The 20,683-nt window shown below is 39.8% G+C and overlaps 1 protein-coding gene across 2 annotated transcripts; it reads right to left on the bottom strand.

The window, feature by feature from the left end:
• Nucleotides 1-1,040: 1,040 nt before the first annotated feature.
• Nucleotides 1,041-19,291, bottom strand: LOC124123566. 2 transcript variants are annotated; one of them, XM_046486765.2, is made up of 6 exons: nt 18,954-19,290; nt 18,026-18,256; nt 15,147-15,376; nt 14,737-14,888; nt 10,775-10,891; nt 1,041-1,299 (listed from the first exon to the last, which is right to left on the bottom strand). In XM_046486765.2, the coding sequence occupies exons 1-6, from the start codon at nt 19,258-19,260 to the stop codon at nt 1,071-1,073; spliced, it is 1,266 nt and encodes a 421-aa protein (XP_046342721.1). In that variant the 5' UTR covers nt 19,261-19,290; the 3' UTR covers nt 1,041-1,070. The 2 variants fall into 2 exon arrangements, with proteins under 2 accessions (XP_046342721.1, XP_046342722.2); XM_046486766.2 differs by lacking the exon at nt 1,041-1,299 and adding an exon at nt 1,365-1,762 and having other exon boundaries at nt 18,954-19,291.
• Nucleotides 19,292-20,683: the final 1,392 nt, after the last annotated feature.

Raw genomic sequence — 20,683 nt, 5'->3', positions numbered from 1 at the left:
TTAATATCATTATAACAGAGTCACGTGCGCATATTTCTAAAGTCCGTTTTAGACTGACATCGTTGGCGTTAGAAAAAAATAATTCCTGTCGAAAGGACTCTTTGTGACTGAAAAACCACAGGGAGGTCGATCGGTATTTACTCGATATTTCAATAACAACAGTCTATCCTTTTGTTATGGACTAAACGCATTTTCTAGCATTTCCGACAGTATTTTTTAATGAGTCGTTAGTTGACATGAGTAATCACATGGATGAACATGAGCGTCCAGCCACGTACCACGGCCAGGTAACACGGCCCTTTATTTTGTTATCTATTTTTGTACCTGTCACGAGATCAAATGATTAAAAACAATATTTTTCGATATATATTGGCTTAGGCACTGATGAGATAGTCAAATCAACTGTTTCACACAAAGGTGATTATTGTTATTTGAAACCCTTCAAAAATTCATGGTGGAATGTAGATGAACATAATTCACTTGTATGTTAATAATACCAATAAATTACATTTCCCATTCCGCGGAGCAGCATCCAATTACAGATAATACTAATAGTAAATATTTTTTTGTAACTAACCACCAACTATATTATTGACCTGCATGTACAGCACTTGAGGTCGTCTTGTTCTTTGAGCTACTGCGTCTGACACAAGCGAAGCTGAAATTTGACATGTTCTGTCCCACTGATAACGACAACTAGGTACGTTCAAATCCGATTTTCACGGCAGCTATATTAAAGTCGTTACAAGGCCATAAACGCCGACTTTCGTTTGTGAAAATGGTATTTGGGTATTTTGAATATAAGAACAACAAACTCTTAAATATAAGACTTTTTCGTTGAAGGAAATACATAAATATGTTATAAAATACTATACCTCAAACATAATTTCAACCTGCTGATGAAATATCCAAATGCACTTCAGTGCCATTTGAAATTTTTTTCATATTCGTTCAACGTACTCTGGAACTCTGCTGTTTGTCATAATGGAAGCGTCTTTTAATAACCTAAAAAATAGTTAACAAGTTTATAAAGCAGGCACTGACAATGTCAGAGGGGTTCTGTGTCCTATTTATTTTCTAAATGTGTATACATAGACATAACCTTGAGTATATGCAGGCACAAATACCTCCCCATAGCCATCTCCATCAACATCCTTGATGGCTATTTCTCCAACAGTTCCCTGGCCAACGTCCAGGAATGTTTCCTTGTCATATGTCCAGTCACCATGCGACGTTGATGATGGTTTCAGGACATATGCTCTTCCGTCATCATCCCCCGATAACACAATCACCGGCTTTCTAAAGAAAAACAAAACCCGATACATCAAATACATATTCAGCCATGGCTATTGAAAATCGCATTCAACAAGTTTAAAGTCCGTATGTTAATTTAGCATCATGTTCGTATTAGCCTCAGCAAAATTCCAGGATTACATATTAGTTTACTTTTACTTGTTATCTTTAAAGGGCAAGTAACCTGATATTATTTTCCTAGATTTGTTTAGTCAATTTCCGAGGGAGAGAAAAATTCATAATGTTGGTAGAAAGTATTTAAGTGTTCAAATGAAAGTGTTGAAATCAACGCTTCGTAATCAGTTTCCAAAACAAATATACTGGGGTGTGTGGCCTGTGGTACCGACGCAGCGGTCCAGCGGTCCAGCGGTGCTTGACACAGGTTTTTTTTTTTTTTTTTTTTTTTTTATTGGCTGATATGTGATACTTAGCAGCTATACATACACTGTTTATGCCGTTTCTGTTTATCCTACAAAAATAACAACATTGCATACAATGTTGAATGTGGGGAACGTCATCTTTGATTTTGATATTATGAAAAATTAAATAATCTGTAACAAGCATTTTATTACTAAGATCCGGTTTGGGTGTAACAAACAGGGACTTCTTCCTTGTCCAGCAGCTGCCCAAGGGATACTACCCATCGTTTGTTTGTTTAAGCTAGAGGGTCATATCAAACAATGTAACACGATTGTAACACATAGGGAACGAATTGCGACACAAACTCACACAATATATACTTTTTCCTTCACACCTCAAATTTACATAACTCACAGTGCAACTTAAAGTGAAAAAGCATTGTGATAATCGTATGCTGCTTTCTCGTTGGAAAGAAGTTGTCTCCCTCTCAAGGACATGGGCTAGGTTTCGAATACCTCGTCTTCTTGGATGACATCTCACAATGAATTTGTACAGATTTGGATGCCACCTCTCGAGATGACTTCGCTAACGTTTCAACAATTGTTCGACAACGTTTACAAACTAAATAACTACATTTTCATCAATAATAATTTCAAAATGTGCACGTTCGCCACAGATATACGTAATCCACGGGTGGTGTAAATGTTATAAGTAGTTTGTAATAAACACCGCGTAATTTTAGTCTGAATGCGACATTTTCTGTGTTCAGTTAACATTAAGCTACATGAGCAACTGAACAATACAATTGAGAAGCATTTAGAAGTTGGAGAACTAAGTAAGGATAAGTGATCACTTGCTTGAATACGGTGTTAGAAACTACACCGAAACGTCGCTCCTAATAAAGAAGTTGTTCATCCATGTATCTTATCCTTACTTAATACAATAAATGCATAAACAGGACCTACCGGTTTTGTAAATACATAAGGATCAAACGGGTTATCTCAATTGAATGTCGTTCTAAGTGAAGCGGCTATTGAACAGAACATCGTGGGCATTTTTGTTGTGCTCCAAGCCACCATATTTAGGACTCCATGACCATGTTTGCTGAATAACCTCATGTTCACTATATGATTTAAAACATAATATTGATATTCTACCGTTGGCAATGGCGTCCGAGGGCCTTCTTACAAGAGTCTCGATATTACTGGCGGATTAATGAATGACTGAGCTGACTTAGGTGCCACCACGCAGGTCAGTCAGGTCACGGGGGTAAAGTGAGTGATTGAGTATGGTTGTACGCCGCCTTTAGCAATATTCCAGCAATATCACGGCGGGGGACACCATGTCGGGAATCGAACCCGGGTCTTCGGTGTGACGAACGAACGCTTTGACCACAAGGCTACCCGACCGACTCAGGGGGTAAAAAGGCAAGAGGCGAGATTTACAAAAAAACCCAAAAAAAACAATAGATATTTCAGATTGAAATTACTTTGATAATAATAAAGATCTCATTCTGATTTAGATATGATATTTTTCATTTTTCTACCGCTGTTACGTATCGGCCATGCACAAAAATGCTTAGGTTCGCAGACTTTGGTGCCGTTGTAACATATAATTTGGTACCCCGTAGAATTGTACCTTGGGCCAAAATATTACGTAGAAAAGTGTACCCAAACTCCGTTGTATTATGTCTCCTGTTGGTACCGTTTTCCTCGATGGTAACGTTGAAAGACGTACCCGTAGAAAATGTACCATCTAAATAGACAGCTAAATCAAATACTTTCGACTGTTCCTCTGAACTACTGATTGACTAAAAAATTTAAAAAAACGTACGAACATATACTTCATACAGTGAGACAACTACTACTACTACTACTACTACTACTACTACTACTACTACTGGTCCTCTAGTAGAGCAAAAATATCCATGAATTTTGCATGCTCAAGGCGCATGACATATTTATTTAATATATTGTCAGTTAGGGTTGATTACTGAATCTTTATTCTATTAAATGATTTTTAAAGACTCCCCTTTCAAATCAAAAAGGGAAATCATTCCGTATGTTCAAGTACTGCCACTCCCCTAACCCAACCCATTTTGCGTTTTTGAAACAAGAAAAATCTCCATAGCCCTATCCTACCACCCCCAGCACACAAACCCAACTAAGCGTCCTTGTTGCGAATGTTCGGCCCCAGTTCCTCGGGCCATGTATTTGCATGTTGGAATTAACCTTTTTGCCAGGTGATGAAATAGTAACCAACGAGGAAATATGTTCCCAGTGATATAAATGTTTAGGTTTAGTTGGAAACTTTCAATATTTATTTCATGAGGGACATATTTTCAATAACCACAAGGATCTAGTGCGTTGTTCCATTAACAATACTCATTAGTAGGATGAAATACGAAAATTCGTCAGCGTTACACTTCTCATATAGACACTGACATAGTGACATCACTGAATCATGGCCATTGTTATATGACGTAAAACATAATTGTAAATGTTTATTTGTAAATTCAAATTAAAAAAAAACAGTTTCCAGAATACGAATATATTTTGACGATTGTCCAAGAAAGGTGTCATCAGTAAATAGTCATTAATCACCAACAATGCCATTTTTATGGACAATTAATCAGAAGGTATGAACAACAGGGCACCGCAGAGCGCCTTATCAAAAATAGTGTGCATTTATCTTAAAGTCGCTCAGGGTGTGAGGTGAAGGTCGTTGATGAGTGAACACGATAATTTTCGCTCTGTAAAGATTTTGATTTTTAATGAAATTTTTTGTGTAAGCGAAACAAAAAGCACTTGAAAGAAAGGTGAGAGATACTGGGGACAGCGGGCAATCTCGATTTAAACTCGATTGTGTGTTTAAAGACTTGGATTTTGTCATGAATGTTGAATCATCCCAAGACTACGTGTCAACAGTAATGGCGACCCCCATGGTCACAAATGTGATTCACCCACCAGAGGAAAGAAAACGTCACTTAACAGACGGTGATGCATCGCTATCACACAACAAGAAGCTTCGAGGTGAGACAATCTCCGATAATATAAACACTATGAACAGAAATTCTACATCGACCCTGACCTGCAGTGAACAGTGCGCGAAAACTGTAGCCGATGTGCTAGCAGCCATTAACAAACAGACTGAATACTTTGACAAAAGACTTGATTCCATGGAAAGCAGATTGCTTGGAAAGATGAAGAGTATGTTAGACATAGAGGTAAACAGTCAGTTGGAAGACATGAGAGAAGAACACAAACATTTTCAAGATAAAATGAACAGTGATATCTCAGATGTGAAAAGTGCACAAACTGATCTTCAGCAGCAACAGGTTGACGATAGACATTTAAATTTCATCATAAAGAATTTAGAGGAATCAAGAAATGAAAATGTGATGAACAAAGTGAATGGTTTGATCAAAGATGGATTGAAAATAAAGGACATTAAAATCAACAAAGCTGAACGGAAAGGCAATAGGGGTGGGAGGAACCCTGGTGTTATTGTGGCAAGCTGTAGATCGGTGGAGGACAAGCGGAAAATCATGTCTGAAAAGAAAATATTGAGAGACAGTTCGAACTCTTCAAGAGTTTACATCCAAAGTGATAAACCCCTGCAACAGCGTATTATGGAATCAAATATGCGCTTGTTAGCGGAGACGGTTGGCGATGGACAGCTTCGTGTGACGGGAACAAGACTACGCCGAACAGAAGACAACAACCGCCACCCGCAGCAGGATAGACAGAGAGAACAACACTACAACGTGCAGACGAGGAAACACGTGGCCGTGTTTACCAACAAGAATCGCGTGACGAGTGGAGGTCCAATCAGCGACGTACACCTCTGAGATCAGGTCGGAGGTCACCAGGTGACAGAGTTGGAAGTTCATCAGCATCCAATGAGAGACAACAACGTCACCAATAGGTCAAGTGCGGGTGCTGGAACGCCAAAGGGTGGGGCACAGACTCTGAATCTCAAAACGCTTCTCTCAGACAGATGTGTGTAAGATTTGCAGGCTGTGACATTATAGGGATAACGGAAACACACTTGCGAGGATCGGACACTATTAAAGTTGATGGTTATGTTTGGTTTGGTCACAACCGTACTAACTTACATGTGAATACACCGAGAGGGTCTGGAGGAGTGGGGTTTCTTATAAAGACAGAACTTTTGACATTTTATGATTTTGATATTGCTGAAAATTCCATTGAGGGAATACTATGGCTCGCTATGAAAAATAAATGCGATGATTGTGTCAAGTATATTTCAGTATGCTACTTGCCCCCTGATCACTCTTCTCGGAATGTGTGTGCTGAACATTTTTATGATAGTTTACTATCACATATTTATGAATTCAGAAATATTTCATTTATATGTGGAGATTTTAACAGTCGATGTGGAGAGGAAACGGACTTTATTGAAGGCGTGGACGCTATCCCAGAGAGACATGTGCTGGACTATACAGTTAATAACAACGGAAAATTATGTATTGACTTTTTGATAAGAGCTAATATGTGTATGTTGAATGGACGTAATGTTTGTAAAAATGATTTTACTTTTGTTTCACAGCAGGGTACATCTGTTGTTGACTATTGTTTCATACCATATGAAAGTTTAGAAAGTTTCAATGATTTTAATGTTGTACGACCGTCTACTCTTATGGAACGATCTGGGTGTGTGGGGGTCATTGATGGAAGTGCTCTACTGAAAGTTGATCATTCAATGCTGGAGTGGACAATGAAGGTAGATTATATACACAGACCAGAAAAGGAGAGTGAAGAATTGGAGGACTGTGACAAAACACGTAGCTATATTATGAATAACCCGCCTTCGGATTTTCTGACGTCAGAATCTATACAGAGGTCACTGAATGATATCATTGGGAGACTGGAATCTTCAGTTAAGGATCAGACGTCCATTGATAAGTGCTATGGTGATTTTGTGGAAGTAGTGCACGGGGAAATGGAGAAAAAACTGCCAATGAAGAAAGGAAGATATACTAAAGAAGGAATAAGGAATAAACGTCGACGAATAAAACAACCCTGGTGGAATGATGATCTCAACAGAAAATGGAACGAAATGTGCAAGGCAGAAAGATTATGGTCACGAACTAAAGATCAGAGAAAGAAAGAGAAAAAGGAAAGGTACATAGCTTTGAGGAAGTACTTTGATAGGAGTGTACAGAGGTGTAAACGCACCTACAGGTGTCAGATGCACCGTGAACTGGAGGAGATGTGCGAGGAGAACAATGCGCAGCTGTGGAAGAAGATCGGGAAGATTGGAGTGGGTAGTGAGAGACAGAAGGGGATCCCAGTGGAGGTTGTGAAGGAGGATGGATCGGTTAGTACAGATAAACAGGTGGTGCTAGATACATGGAAGTCAGCGTTTGAGTCTCTTTTAAACACATCCGATAGTGGTATAGGTGATACTGACTTTGACATACCAATGCTAGATGATGAACCCTTTAATGCAAACATATCCCTATATGAGGTGAGGCGGGCAGTAGTGAAAGCAAAGAGTGGAAAGGCACCCGGTGTTGATGGAATCCCAGTACAACTACTGAAGGGAGAGGGTATCATCGACACTTTGCATAGGCTCTTCTCGGTGTGTTTTGAGACGTCTACGATTCCGATCCAATGGTGTCAGGGAATTATACGTCCTATTCCGAAGTCATCATCCTCAGATCCCAGAGATCCACTTAATTATAGAGGGATAACCCTGGCTCCAGCCATTTACAAGCTCTACTGCAGTGTGCTAAATGAACGACTGACCACATGGGCCGAAAGGAATGACGTCATCTGTGATGAGCAAAATGGTTTTCGTCGAGGCCGATCTACAACTGACCATATAGGGACGATAACATCCATTATTGAAACAAGAAAATTGAAGAAAAAGTCCACATTTGTAGCTTTTGTAGATTTTAGGAAAGCGTATGACGGCATTAGAAGGGAACGACTGTGGCTTAAGCTGACCCAAGCTGGAATCGGTGGTAAAATGTTTAGTGCTATGAAATCTCTCTATCACAACGTACAATGTGTTGTTCGTGTCAACCACTCTAACACCGAATGGTTCAATGTGAGACAAGGGCTTCAACAGGGATGTATTTTATCGCCAATGTTATTTAACATATACATTAATGACTTGATATTAACCTTGAAGGGACTGGGGATCGGAGTACAATGTGGTGAAGATGTTGTTAGCGTCCTGGCATACGCCGATGACGTAGCTCTCCTTGCAGAGACAGAGGAGGATCTCAACACACTCCTGTCAGTGCTGGACACCAGGGCCCACTTGCACAAAACGATCTTAGCGCTAAGACTATTGTAAGCCTATGTTAAAGTATGGGAGTTACGATCATCTTAGCGCTAAGATCGCTTTGTGCAAGTGGGCCCTGGTGTGGCAACAACAAGATGGTCGTTAATAAGGACAAGTCAAATGTAATTCATTTCAGAGGATCATCGGTGACCCAGACAGCGGCAACATTCAGATGTGGAGATAATGTACTGAAGATTGTGGATAATTATCAATACTTGGGAGTGCTCCTCACAGAACATTTAGATTATAACCTGATGGCAAAGGCGGCGACTAAATCTGCAAGCAGGGCCCTTGGACTTCTTATTGCAAAAGCGAAATCGTTTGGAGATCTGCCTTTTAACGTGTATTCAAAGCTTTATGACTCTCCAGTGTGGCCAATAATGTCCTATGGAGCAGGAATATGGGGTACCAAGGTCCATTCGCCAGTCAATGCGCTACACCACAGAGCGATTCGGTTTTACCTTGGTTAGGGAAAAAAACGCCCCTAACTTGGCCGTGAATGGAGATTCTGGATGGGTGCCACCGGAGGTCCTACAATGGACATGTGTTGCTAGACATTGGGCGAGAATGACCAACACAAGTACAAGAAGAATCAACAAGAGAATATTCCGATGGGCAAATGGGACATCAGTGAAAAACTGGAATCATCGTGTGAGGAACTTTTTACAGAACTTCAACTTGGGTCATTTCATTCCATACGACGGCAATCTAGAAAAGGGTCTCTTTATTAAAACTGTACATGATACAGTCTTTAACAGATACAAACGGTCATGGGAGGAAACAATCCGAAGTGAAGCAGCACATAGTGGAAGCAGCAAGTTTCGGTTGTACAAACAATTTAAGAGTGAATATGGACAAGAAAGCTTTGTCAGTCGACCAATCCCATGCAAACACAGAAGTGCACTAGCAAAGTTTAGACTGGGCGTGGCCCCTCTGCGGATCGAAACGGGCAGATACGAGAACATACCCAGAGAGATGCGGCTGTGTCTTAACTGCAAAAATGTCATAGAAGATGAGAAGCATGTCCTTTTATTCTGTCCCCTTTACGACGAAATACGTTTTAGCCTCATCAACAAGTGCAATAGTTTATGGATAGATTTTACTTCCTTGACAGAGCAAGATAAATATATTAGGATTCTATCAACTGATGACCTCACCTTTTACTGTGCCAGAACCTGCCATGACATTTTATTTACCCGGAGGAATATTTTATATCATTGAGTCTTAAACATTGTATTGTATATTAATGTATGTATATTTTAATATTTAGCTTTTGCTAACAAAAAATTATTATGTGCCTGTTTACAATGTACCGTCTCTCATAAATCGCTGTGCGATTGGTTGTTTACAACTTTAATGTAACCATATTTTTAATTTGTTTTAACAAAAATGTGGTATACAAGTGAGACGTTAATAAAATCTTCTTCTTCTTCTTCTTCTTCTCATTTATACTGGTATCGATAAGTTTAAAAGCCAATCTACTGTGTATAGTGTTTTCTTCTTCTGACAACATAAGCTTACCGATCGCAGCCTCTTAACCAAGCTGTATAGGCGATATGTTTTTATAGCAATTTCACTTAGTCGAGCAATATACTATCTGCTAAGGTGTCTACATTTCTCAATTCCGAAATGTGTTCACAATGTATTACTGTGTCACGTCACTCGTCTAGTATTGTAGTAACTAAGACTAATTGATTGGAGATAATATTGATTTCATGATCGTCTGATTGGACGCTTTGTTTAGGTTTGTTTTAAGAGCAGCATTTGACAGGGAAGAATTTTTGTTTTATACAAGCGGCAATGTAAAGATTATATGAGTTCGGAGATTTGTAATGAAATAATAACATTTCCTGTAGACAATGCACAAAAAGTATATAATAAATAGGATATTCCATATGTCTCGTGAAATATCATGTTTCTCCTACTTTCTTGCTACGCCCTTCGTGAAAATATCTCCTTTGCCCCCGTCCCCCGATGAGAGAAACATGATATTTCACTCGACACATGAAATATCTTCTGCAATATAACCCCTGTAAATTGAGTTTCAAATGCGCATATGATATTTATTGAGAGTGTGTAACATAGACTCATCATTAACCCACATGAAGTGGTCACCCCTGGAGAAAAGATTTGCACATATATGACGTCACAGTGGGAGAAATTTCTCTATTGTCCCAAAAATGTTTTCTGCCCCAAATATTTTGTCACACATCGTTTGGAAATTGCAGGTACTGCATTTTTAACCTTAAAGTGAACAGTTATTTCAAATGCCTACCTACATTGATTGAGAAAGGAGTACTCTCCATAAATATTAGCTTCCGCGTTGATCCCGTCAAATTAGCTTTTGCAATCAGAGGAGTTTATTGTGATCTGAAACCTCTATTGTGTGGTAGAATGTAACATAACACATAGCATCTGTGAATAAATCCATTGCTGATAACTAGCCATTGAACACTTTATTTTAGGGTTGTTTTAATAGCAGCAGTTGACAGTGAAAAGATAATATATATAAGAAGATTAACATATTGGGTTTTCAATGTACAGCTCGATTATCTGTAGACTTCAGGTATTTACAATTTAGTTGCGATTAAGTTAGTGATTTTTGTTTTGTGCTGCTTTTAGCACTCTCCCAGAATTATACCATGGCGGAAGACACCCAAAACGTGCTTCACACATTGTACTCATGTGTACCACTATATCTAAATAGCTTAAATTGTGACGAATGCATATTTCATTTTCTTACCACTGAAAATCATTTAGTTAATATGACGCTCGGGGTTTGTGTAATGATGATAACGCTTACCCGTTGGTGTCACTTGTGGGAAAGACTGTTTGTGCTGATCCTGGGGCCCCGTGACCTATTCCTTTAAGTCTCGGGCTGAAGCCTCCGGCCAAAGTATGACGTTGAAATTTCCCAGTCCTTTCAAAGAAATAATTTCATAAAGACATTAATTCATAATTCAATTCTGCATGAGCTGTTATAGTGAATCTTACAAAACTCAATAATCCACCCCAACTTAAAAAACATAATGCACATTCTCCAGAGTCTCATTGTAGTGCGACATATCATCATTAAGAATTTCGTGTTTCAAGGTATTAGCATCATGGTTGAATTGTAGCATTAATTACATGAACTACAGTGAGTACTGTATGACTTCACAAAGAAGAGTCCAGTTATATTACCTTCCAGTGCTGTGAGAACAAAACTCCAAGGAGATTTAAAACTGGAATGATGTCACCAATGATCTAGCTGGTACTTTCATGCAGCATGACCCTGTACTCTCGTGAAAACAGCTGGTGTCTTCGCAGGGTGATGAACCTGACATACAAGTACTCGCTAGACAAGCACCTTCTTCCGATGTGGCTGCCAAGGTACCAATTTTGTTTCTACTACCAAGATGACGGTGTTTTAATAATTTTTCCTTATAAACACACCGTCATCTTGGTAGTAGAAACACAAATGAGCTCCAGAAGTTTCAGCTGTTTCAGCTGCTTTTTTCAACCGATTGTCATTCCACAAAGTTATCATAAACAGGTGATATATTTGACCCATGATACTCCCCTAGCTGCTAATGTGGGTTTTAACATTAACATGTGATAAACAATTAGCTCGTGTCTTCTGGCATAGTTTGCTTCAGGATTTGTCACAGTTTTGTCAACTTGTCATGCATGTCAGGTGGTAGGGACACCTAATCAGGAAATGCCCCCTGCCCCTTTGAGGCCCATACCAGCGTTGTTATTTGTGTAGTCCCTTGTCTGAAAGTCTGGTAATCAGTATTTGATGACAATCATGTACTGTTCAACTGTTCCACTGAGGAAAACAGATATTGTCATGGTTTTGGTGAAGTGTTTCACGATTGTTGACTTACGCAAAGTAGCGCAATCTGAACAAGGGTCGAATTTCATGTCACGGTTGTTTCAGCAGGTCACGCATGAGTTGGGAATAAGACAGGCCAAATCAAGGGCTCATCACCCGGAGTATCAAGGTGTATTGGAGAGATTTCATCAGTGTCCCGAAAAACTTGATCAAGATTAAATACTTTGATGGCGTGGGGTGAAGGCTTTCTTTTGTTGTTTGCAGTTTACTAAACCATGTGTCTACCCTCCGAACTAGTCTTCTGAGGGCTACTGAAATTGCCAGGAAAAAGAGAAAGATAACGTAGGACAAACTGAAAGCCATGGCAAAAATTTAAGATTAAAACACCAGTCCTGGTATTAAGGGTATAAGAGTTGTTACCTATCAATAGTCAGCCTTCGAGGGCCATTTAAATACGTTAAAGGAATATCACAACAGGTCAGAAAATGGACTAACAAAATTTTGTGCTGCTGTCTCTCTTCATGAATCTCCATCAGATAAGTTTCGTTCTAAATTTCCCTTTTAGCATTAGAAGTTTGATGACAGCATCGAGTTTATGTGCGGTGTTGAGCAACCCAGCAGAGTCCTTCGCTGGGATGAAGTCATAAGGCCTGAAAAGTGTAACAGAAGGCTTTCTGTTCACTGCTCAGGTTCATTCACTTCCCAGTCGACACCAACAATGTGTGATTTTGCATCCAAATGTAAATATGAAATGTAGATTATTCAATGCCTCTAATCAGACTGTCCAACCCATTGTCAGTGGATGCCCAGCTTTGGCTCAAACACAGTATCTTTAGCAATATGATGGCATGGCTCAATCCTTTTACTGCCATCTTCGCCATGCTTGTGGTTTTGACTCAGAGGTCTATCCCACATACGAACCTGAATATGTGGAGGGCGCGATGGAAAATGATAATTACAAAATTCAGCCTCAAACCTATCCAAGCCAACAAACCTGACCGTGTCCTGTTTAATAAATCCAATCCAATCATTTATGTCATTGGATTTCTTTGTCCCTTTTGACACTAATGTGATTGACAAGATTCAGGAAAAACATGGCGCACCTCGCTTATGAAATGTCCATGCTGGATAGGATGCTCAAAGCGAACTTTTACCCCAGTTATCAATACATGAGTGTTCCAGTTTTATGAGGGAGTATGCAACCCAAGCTGCGCGTGAGGCGCTAGAAGGTTAACATCCACACTGCCATGAAGAGTTCGAGTCTACCCCCAACGAGGAGAACAAACGTCATGATATTGCGTTCAAAATATCGAACCGTTTAGAGGTGGTGGCATTATGGTTTGGTGCGACATGTGATCAAGTCAAGACAGATCTCGTGATGTTGAAGGATGTATGACTGGAAAGCGTCACATTGACCAACTTCTCCTTCCCTTTGTACTACCGTTCTTGCAAAAAACCTGGACCCTGTTTCAGCAACATATTGCAAGGTCCAATACAAGCATGTTATGTAAGAGATTTACCGCAAGCCAATAACATGAGTGTCGTGTCTTGCATTGGTCAGCACGATCACCAGGCTTATCACTTGTAGGTCATTTGTGGGATCACATTGACCATCACATAAAAGCACGACCAGTAAGCCATCCTATTTGTCACAAGCCATCCTATTTGTTTTATTTGTTTGTTTGTTGTTTAACGCCGCACTCGGCGCTATATGATGGCTGTCTGCAAATAATCGAGACTGGACCAGACAATCCAGTGATTGATATCATAAGCATCGATCTAGACAAATGGGATACCCGATCTCGTTAGTTGCCTCTCATGAGAAGCAAAGTCAACTCTTGCGTCAAGCTTGGGTTGCTGCAGATCTGTTCTAACCCGGAGCTTTATGGTTCCCATTTGTATGAGTGAGTAAATGAGTTTGGTTTGACGCCGCTTTTAACAATCCATTTGTATGATGTTCACTGCACAATAAAGGGCAGTAATCAATGTAAGTTGCAAAATATTTGTATAGTACTTTTAATGTCATACTTGTTTTCGTAATTTCGTTTTTCGTGTTTATGTCAGTCCGATTTTTCACTTTACGTAACAAAAAAAAACAATGCAAAAAGTAAGAAAAGAAAATGAAGCCACATACATCATTGACATAGTTTTGTGTGTGACCATTTCCATAGAATTCTGTCTTTTCCTCTGAATATTCCCCCACTGAACATTTTGATTACTTTGCAACACTTTAAGCACGAAATTGTCACGAAAATCTATGCTGAGGTTCAGAACATTAGGTGCATATAAGTCCGAGAAATTGGAGCAAAAAGCAAGTTTGTGCAACGTCGGTTTTGGCACTTATGATTGTGATGCCTTTAAAGTTTTCTATTTATCTTTTCATCACATATTCAGACAGAGTTTCATATTTTGTGAGAATTTAAGAGCATGTGTGCATATTGTTGAGTGATGACCTTGAAAGAGTATTTTCCCAATATGGATTAGAGTAAATGCAAACAATATACAGGTCTCTTAAATTGGGTTTTGTGTTTTGTGTTATTTCAATACGTAGTTTAGTCAATGAAGAAAGTGAAAAAGTGTCAAATTATAACCTGCCAGTTTGTATATCCGAAGATTCATTGGAGTAACGCTTCTCGGGTTTTTTCAGGCTACGATTTTGCGGATGAACTTGAACATTGGCATAACTGATCAAAGTGTTATTAACATTCCCATACGGGAAAATGTGCACTATTTGGTGTTAACAATTACGCATTGTGCACAGTTAAAATGTATTGTTAGAATAATAGGAGCGCTTGCGCAAACACAGCAATGGTAGTCTTTTAACAAGATCACGTGTGTGCATATTAACACACAGTGTTCGCGAAGGACACCACAATGGCGTGAGGACATACGTAAATTGGTTAGATTCTCGATACAGTGATAGTTAGCTCAATATATGGATGCAGTACCTGAAATCTGCTGGGATCTCATAGCTGTATACATAGGCGGTGTGCGCATCATTTCCAGTGACAAGAAGGTCTAGGCCACCATCGCCGTTTAGGTCCACAGCTTGAACATCAAACACAGCCCCGAAAGAGTGGTCTATTACTCGTGACTTGATCTGAAACACGGATCATAGTCGATTGACTTGCTTAAAAGTATGAAGCAAGTCGAATAGTTTGTAAATGTTTCTTATTCATATTAGAGTTCCGTGGTTTAGGGAAAACATAACTCTTAGGGAAGAACGCGGTCAGACCCTAAACATAACTTAAACACATTCCAACAATAAATTAACATGAACGTTAATATTTCTATTTCTTCAGTTATTTTCGCAACTTTGGGATTACATAGTGAATGGGACTCTGGCAGCAACAGTCACCTTGGACGTATCATCCCATTTCCCACTTTGATCTGTTGTCCAATAGATATTGAGACTCTTGGAGAAGAAGCCGGCAGTCACAATGCAATCAAACGTTCCTTGTGGTGTATGGAGAGTGAGAAAATCAAAATATACATCGGGGCCGTGGTCTATGAGATGCATGGTCCAGGGGTGCTGCAGTGCACCACTTGCTGGATGCTCGAACCACACCAATTCTCCCTGCGCCCCACCTACAATTGTAATCGTATCAGACATGCAGCAACTCAATCAAATCTCCTCGTTCCATAGTAAAATACATCACGCTTGGAATGCCATTTCATAGATTTGTGACGTCATGGCTTCCTGGTCAAGTGCATTTATAATGCGCCAGGTTCCATTCACCAAGTGGATGCTCATAGCGATGCAGTATTATTACCCCGGTAGGTTAACATCCACATCACAGTCTCATCCTATCGGGTACCCACTCACTGCTGGGTGAACAGAAGCACATTTCGAACAAAGTCATTTGCCTAAGGAGACACCACATGTGGTGCATGTGCTTCAGATGGTACGTGGCTATAGATGACTTCATTTCTTTCAACAATGCCAAGATAAATCAGTATCTTCATCTGACTGTCCACCAGAGTTGGAAGTCAAACAACTGAGAAAGCGTACACAAAAGGTAAAGTTTCATTTTCAGAACCCGTTGATATAGCCATATAAAGTGTCGACGTATTACAGTCCGATGTATCTTAGATGCATTAAATTCAAAACTGACAGCAACTTCCGCGTGACCATGAGCAATGACTAATCTTAACCAGAATCTATTCCAGTTAGGTAAACAACATGTTTTGAAAAAATGAACAAATTTTAGTGAGCATCTTGTATTTCGTGATCTTTGATCATAATGTGTGACACGAAACAACAACGAATTGTCTTTCTAATTCGCAAACTGTTCTCTCTTTTGTTTGCATTTTACTGACAATTTGAAAACACGTTCTGATATCTTATTTTCTTTATGTAAAAAAGATAAATCATTAATTTGAAAGATAAATACCTATAATTCTTCAAGCAAACTAAGTCCGATATATTACAAATATTCTGAAGGAGGTGAATGCCGATCATAACTACTTGAACAAACTTATCTTAGAAAAGAAAAACTTGCTGGTATCAAAGAAACAACAACGACCTATATATTGACTAGAACCTTTTTATTGAACACAGGCGTAAAGCAATAAAGAGTGATTGAGTATGTATGATTTTAGGGTACGTTTAGCCACATTCCACAAATATCAAGGCAGATACACCACAAGTTGGCGTCACACATTATACCCATGTGGGGACCCGAACCCGGGTCTTCAGCAAACAATTAAACACCCTGCTGTCCCGTAAGGCAATACTAATACGTTTTGGTGGTTTATGGTGGTATATGCATACATGACCATTTCCTTTGGATCGATATTTCCAAACACATTTTCAATATTTTTCATAATGTATAACTTACCGTTGTTTATATTCCAGGATCTAGATGCTCTACTGATGGGTTTGTAAGGTTTGTAACTGTATTGGTATTTACATGTATTGTCACACACTCACAATCTTATTTTGTTCAGAGAGTGGGGCGAGTTAAAATTTAACCTCGCATCAGGCATTATTTCAGCCATATAGCGACGAGACCAAGTTGAGTCATGAGTGTGTGAGTTATATTTAAAAACAAATTTTATCAAACATAACATTCACATAACAATATCAATGATACAGTTAAAAACACGGGCAATAGGCCCCGCGTAACCAAAGCTAGGCCACCACGCTTGGGATGATGGGGACATACGGTACCTCAGCTTCCTGCACGAGACCCCCATGATTCAGTTCATCACTTTAGCTAGCTACTAATGGTTGTGCACAATACTAGCTAATATTAAAAATACTCAGCAATGAGTTGGCTTAAAACACTGGTTGGTGATAGTTACATCGATTATGACAGGAATTACAGGAATCATTTTACGGTACTTTAACCTCTCGGACAGAGCCTTTAATAATGTCAGTTGGCAAAGCTGTTAGGAATGCTTTGGCCTCAGCAGTGAAGATTTAACTATTGTCTGGGATTCTTACGCAGACAGTTCTGTATCCAATGATGGTGGCACTTGCAATTTTGCCACCATCACTGGACCCGTCTGTAAAAATGGAGAATTGTATTTTGTTCGTAAATGGTTATATGATGTTGATAGTGAGTGAGTGAGTTAATATTTAACGTAAATATCGGCAACATTTCAACCATATCGTTTTACATAAGTTTTACATTTTAATGCATATATTTAGACGAAATAAAAACCTGTCATCGATGGACAGTAAAATAACTAGAATATCACAGAGTAATATTTTAAATTGGTATACAACCAAAAAAAAAAGGTTGTCCCCTTACACAGCGGAAAACCAATAACAAGACATCCAGGTTGCAATAAAGTAAGGTCGAATTCATTCGCTCGGTATGCTCACCTCGTCTCCTAGTTCACAGTGTAATTGTGTAATAATTATGGTCTCGCTGCTACAGCTTCTCTAGCCATTCACACATATTGGTCACTATTACGCAAGAGTATATCTCCTTTCACTATTGTCATAGTGTGAGTCCAGCAATAATCAACAGTATGTCACCAAGGTGCCGTGCATCCACCGATCTACATGGTGGACACATCAGATATTGACCAACATGCCCACCCAGAATTAATTTTACAAACACTTATTGTCATTACACTTTCACGATCATTTCATGAGTTCACTTATCTTTTGTTGGTAGTATCGAATGCACAGTATGGCAGAAGTTCCTCTTCTTATCGTGTGTCTAAAATTACTGTTAATTTTATTTTGCTATTGTGCTTGTTTGTGTGCGTGTCATTACTCACCAATTAGAGGCTTCTTGGCTCTGCATGACACAGCATCAATTCGCCCGTCCCCGTTCATGTCTTTCCAGTCTACTCTGTGGTAGAACCAGGCGCTGTCAGCATTGTTAGTGATGGTGTAAGGACCACGAGGAGGAGACACAGACAGATCAAACAATCCAATAGTTCCATGAGCCTTGAGGGGTACCAGGAAACCTCCTGCTGCGGCTACAAGCTCCTTGTGGAACACTGCATCTGAACGGACATGTTCATGATATGACATTCAGATCACCGTAATTTTCAGGGAACTAAAAATAATATTGAATTCCATATGTCACTCGTCAGCCGTACTGCTGCAACCATGTGTTTGACGGTAAGGATTAGTCGCGAACACAACGGACAGTTTAAAATGTAAGCAAATACAACCATAAGTATCATAACTTGAATTGTAGCATTTACCCTTTACTAATCTTGACCTTTTCCTTTTCATAACAACACTCTATAATGAGTATTTATGGTTATGTATATGCTGGTAATAACATTGTCATTGCAAGGACAATGTCAATGAGATAACGTGTAAAAATACATGCCATAAGAGTCAACAACCTTTAAACACATCATTAGCGGTCTACGCAACCGGTACGATGACACACAATCGACCCTGTCACAGTACCTGACCACACGAATTTAGTTGGCTCTTACAAATGTCATGATGCACTGATGGTCTTTTCTGTGTCAAATTTCCGAGTTTCAAAACAATGATTACTATGAAACCAGTTAGAGTATACCTTCAAAGCCACTATGTGTTCCCTGACTCAAGCATATGAGGTCAGTACATGTAATCATAGCAGACCACTCCCTACCGCTCATGAATACCAAGGACGTACACATTCGACCATAAGTGTCTTATATAGGCTTCTGTATGTTCTGTCACCGCTGTTGCAATGCCTACCTGGAACCTGACTGATTTCGTTTGGCCAGGTGATTCTGTGTGAAACATCAAGAATTTGCGTGCGATTGATGTTTGCTAACTTGCGTCCAATTGCAGCTACCTCGTACACGTGGTCTGTTGTGAAAGGAAATGGGTTAAAGGCTGCTATGAACAAGTTGTAGCGGTCAAGAACATTGACAGCATGCGAATCCTCTTCTACTTGTATAAAGCCTGCATGAGCTGCATGGAAACGCCCCAAATTTGTCAGTAACGCACATCGCACCGACAACACGAGCAACGGCAACACAGCCAGGCAAGGATACAACATACTATCTAACGCTGCTTGGACAGTGTTCCAAATGTAGAAGTACTTATATCCAGACCTTTATCTTTATGGGCTTGTCGTACACCTGTGCAATCTGTCAACTTGAGAAAAAGAGTTGTCACGATCACTCGCAAAACAATAATAAGTGTAGTTGTAATATACACGGGAGGTCTTATATTTTATCAATTATAAACAACAACAATCTCAATTGATGTATGATGTTCGATTGCCATGTGACCTGGGCCAGGCTGAACTCAACAGATGGCAGTTTATGTCTATGATAGGTCTTGTTTAAATAGGTTATGGTGGCTGGGCACAATGCCAATGAACGTCATGACTAAAATACTTTCTACTAGGATTCTCAATACTTTTGACATATCCTTGGTTAGTCACATACTTATGATCAGACTTGTTCAGCAATACGACTATGTGTCATCTATTTTTTCATCTATACTGAACAAAAAAAAATCCTGTGACATTGAATAAGATTTAATGCAAAGTTATGTTTTTTTACCAAATCTGAAACAATTTCGGTTTGCAACAGATAAAAGACTCCTTGTAAGTGTAACAATGGTTTAATTTGCCATACTGACATCAGAAAATGAGTGATTTCATAAAAAAACCATGAACATGCCAAAATGTCAATTTACAAATCAATATCGTGTGTCCACCTCTGGTTGCGATACAAGCAACACATCTTCGTTTCATGGAATGGACCAGGCGTCGCACAAAGTCCTGTGGGATATCTGTCCATATCTGCTGGAGCATGTTTCGTAGTTCCTGGAGTGTCTGTGGAACACGGGGTTGACGTCGAAGGCGCCGATCCATCTCATCCCTCATGTGCTCGATTGGTGAGAGATCAGGGGAGCGAGCCGGCAAGGGGATGACATTCACATTGTTTTGTTGAAGAGAATCCTGAACAAGTCAAGCAATATGAGGCCGGGCGTTGTCATGTTGAAAGGTAATGCCAGGGCCATGACGACGCAAAAACGGTAGAACAACAGGGCCGACGATCTCGTCGCGGTAACACTGTCTATTGAGATTTCCCTCTACCACTATCAAACGTGTCCTCTGTCTTGCCGTAATCCCACTCCATACCATAACGCTGCCGCCCCCGAAACGATCTTCTTCCGTGACACAATGATTGACGTAACGTTCACCTCGACGTCGGTAGACTCGAATCCGTCCATCGCTGTGGCTGAGGTGAAAACGAGGCTCGTCAGTGAATAGAACTTGTCCCCACTGCTTGGCCGTCCAGCGTAGACGCTGTCTGCACCACTGTAGACGTGCTTGACGGTGGTTTCCTGTCAAAATGAGACGTCTGGCTGGTCTTCTGGCGACAATCCCTGCACATCTGAGGCGACGACGTACGGTTTGTGAAGATATTCGTCGAAGGCCAGGGATGCTTCTTGCAGTCACTGTTGCT

The sequence above is a fragment of the Haliotis rufescens genome, unplaced genomic scaffold (genome assembly GCF_023055435.1).
Source record: "Haliotis rufescens isolate VD_foot unplaced genomic scaffold, xgHalRufe1.0.p SCAF_18, whole genome shotgun sequence".
NCBI classification, from domain to species: Eukaryota; Metazoa; Mollusca; class Gastropoda; order Lepetellida; family Haliotidae; genus Haliotis; species Haliotis rufescens.
This window is presented reverse-complemented; position numbering and strand designations above follow the sequence as displayed.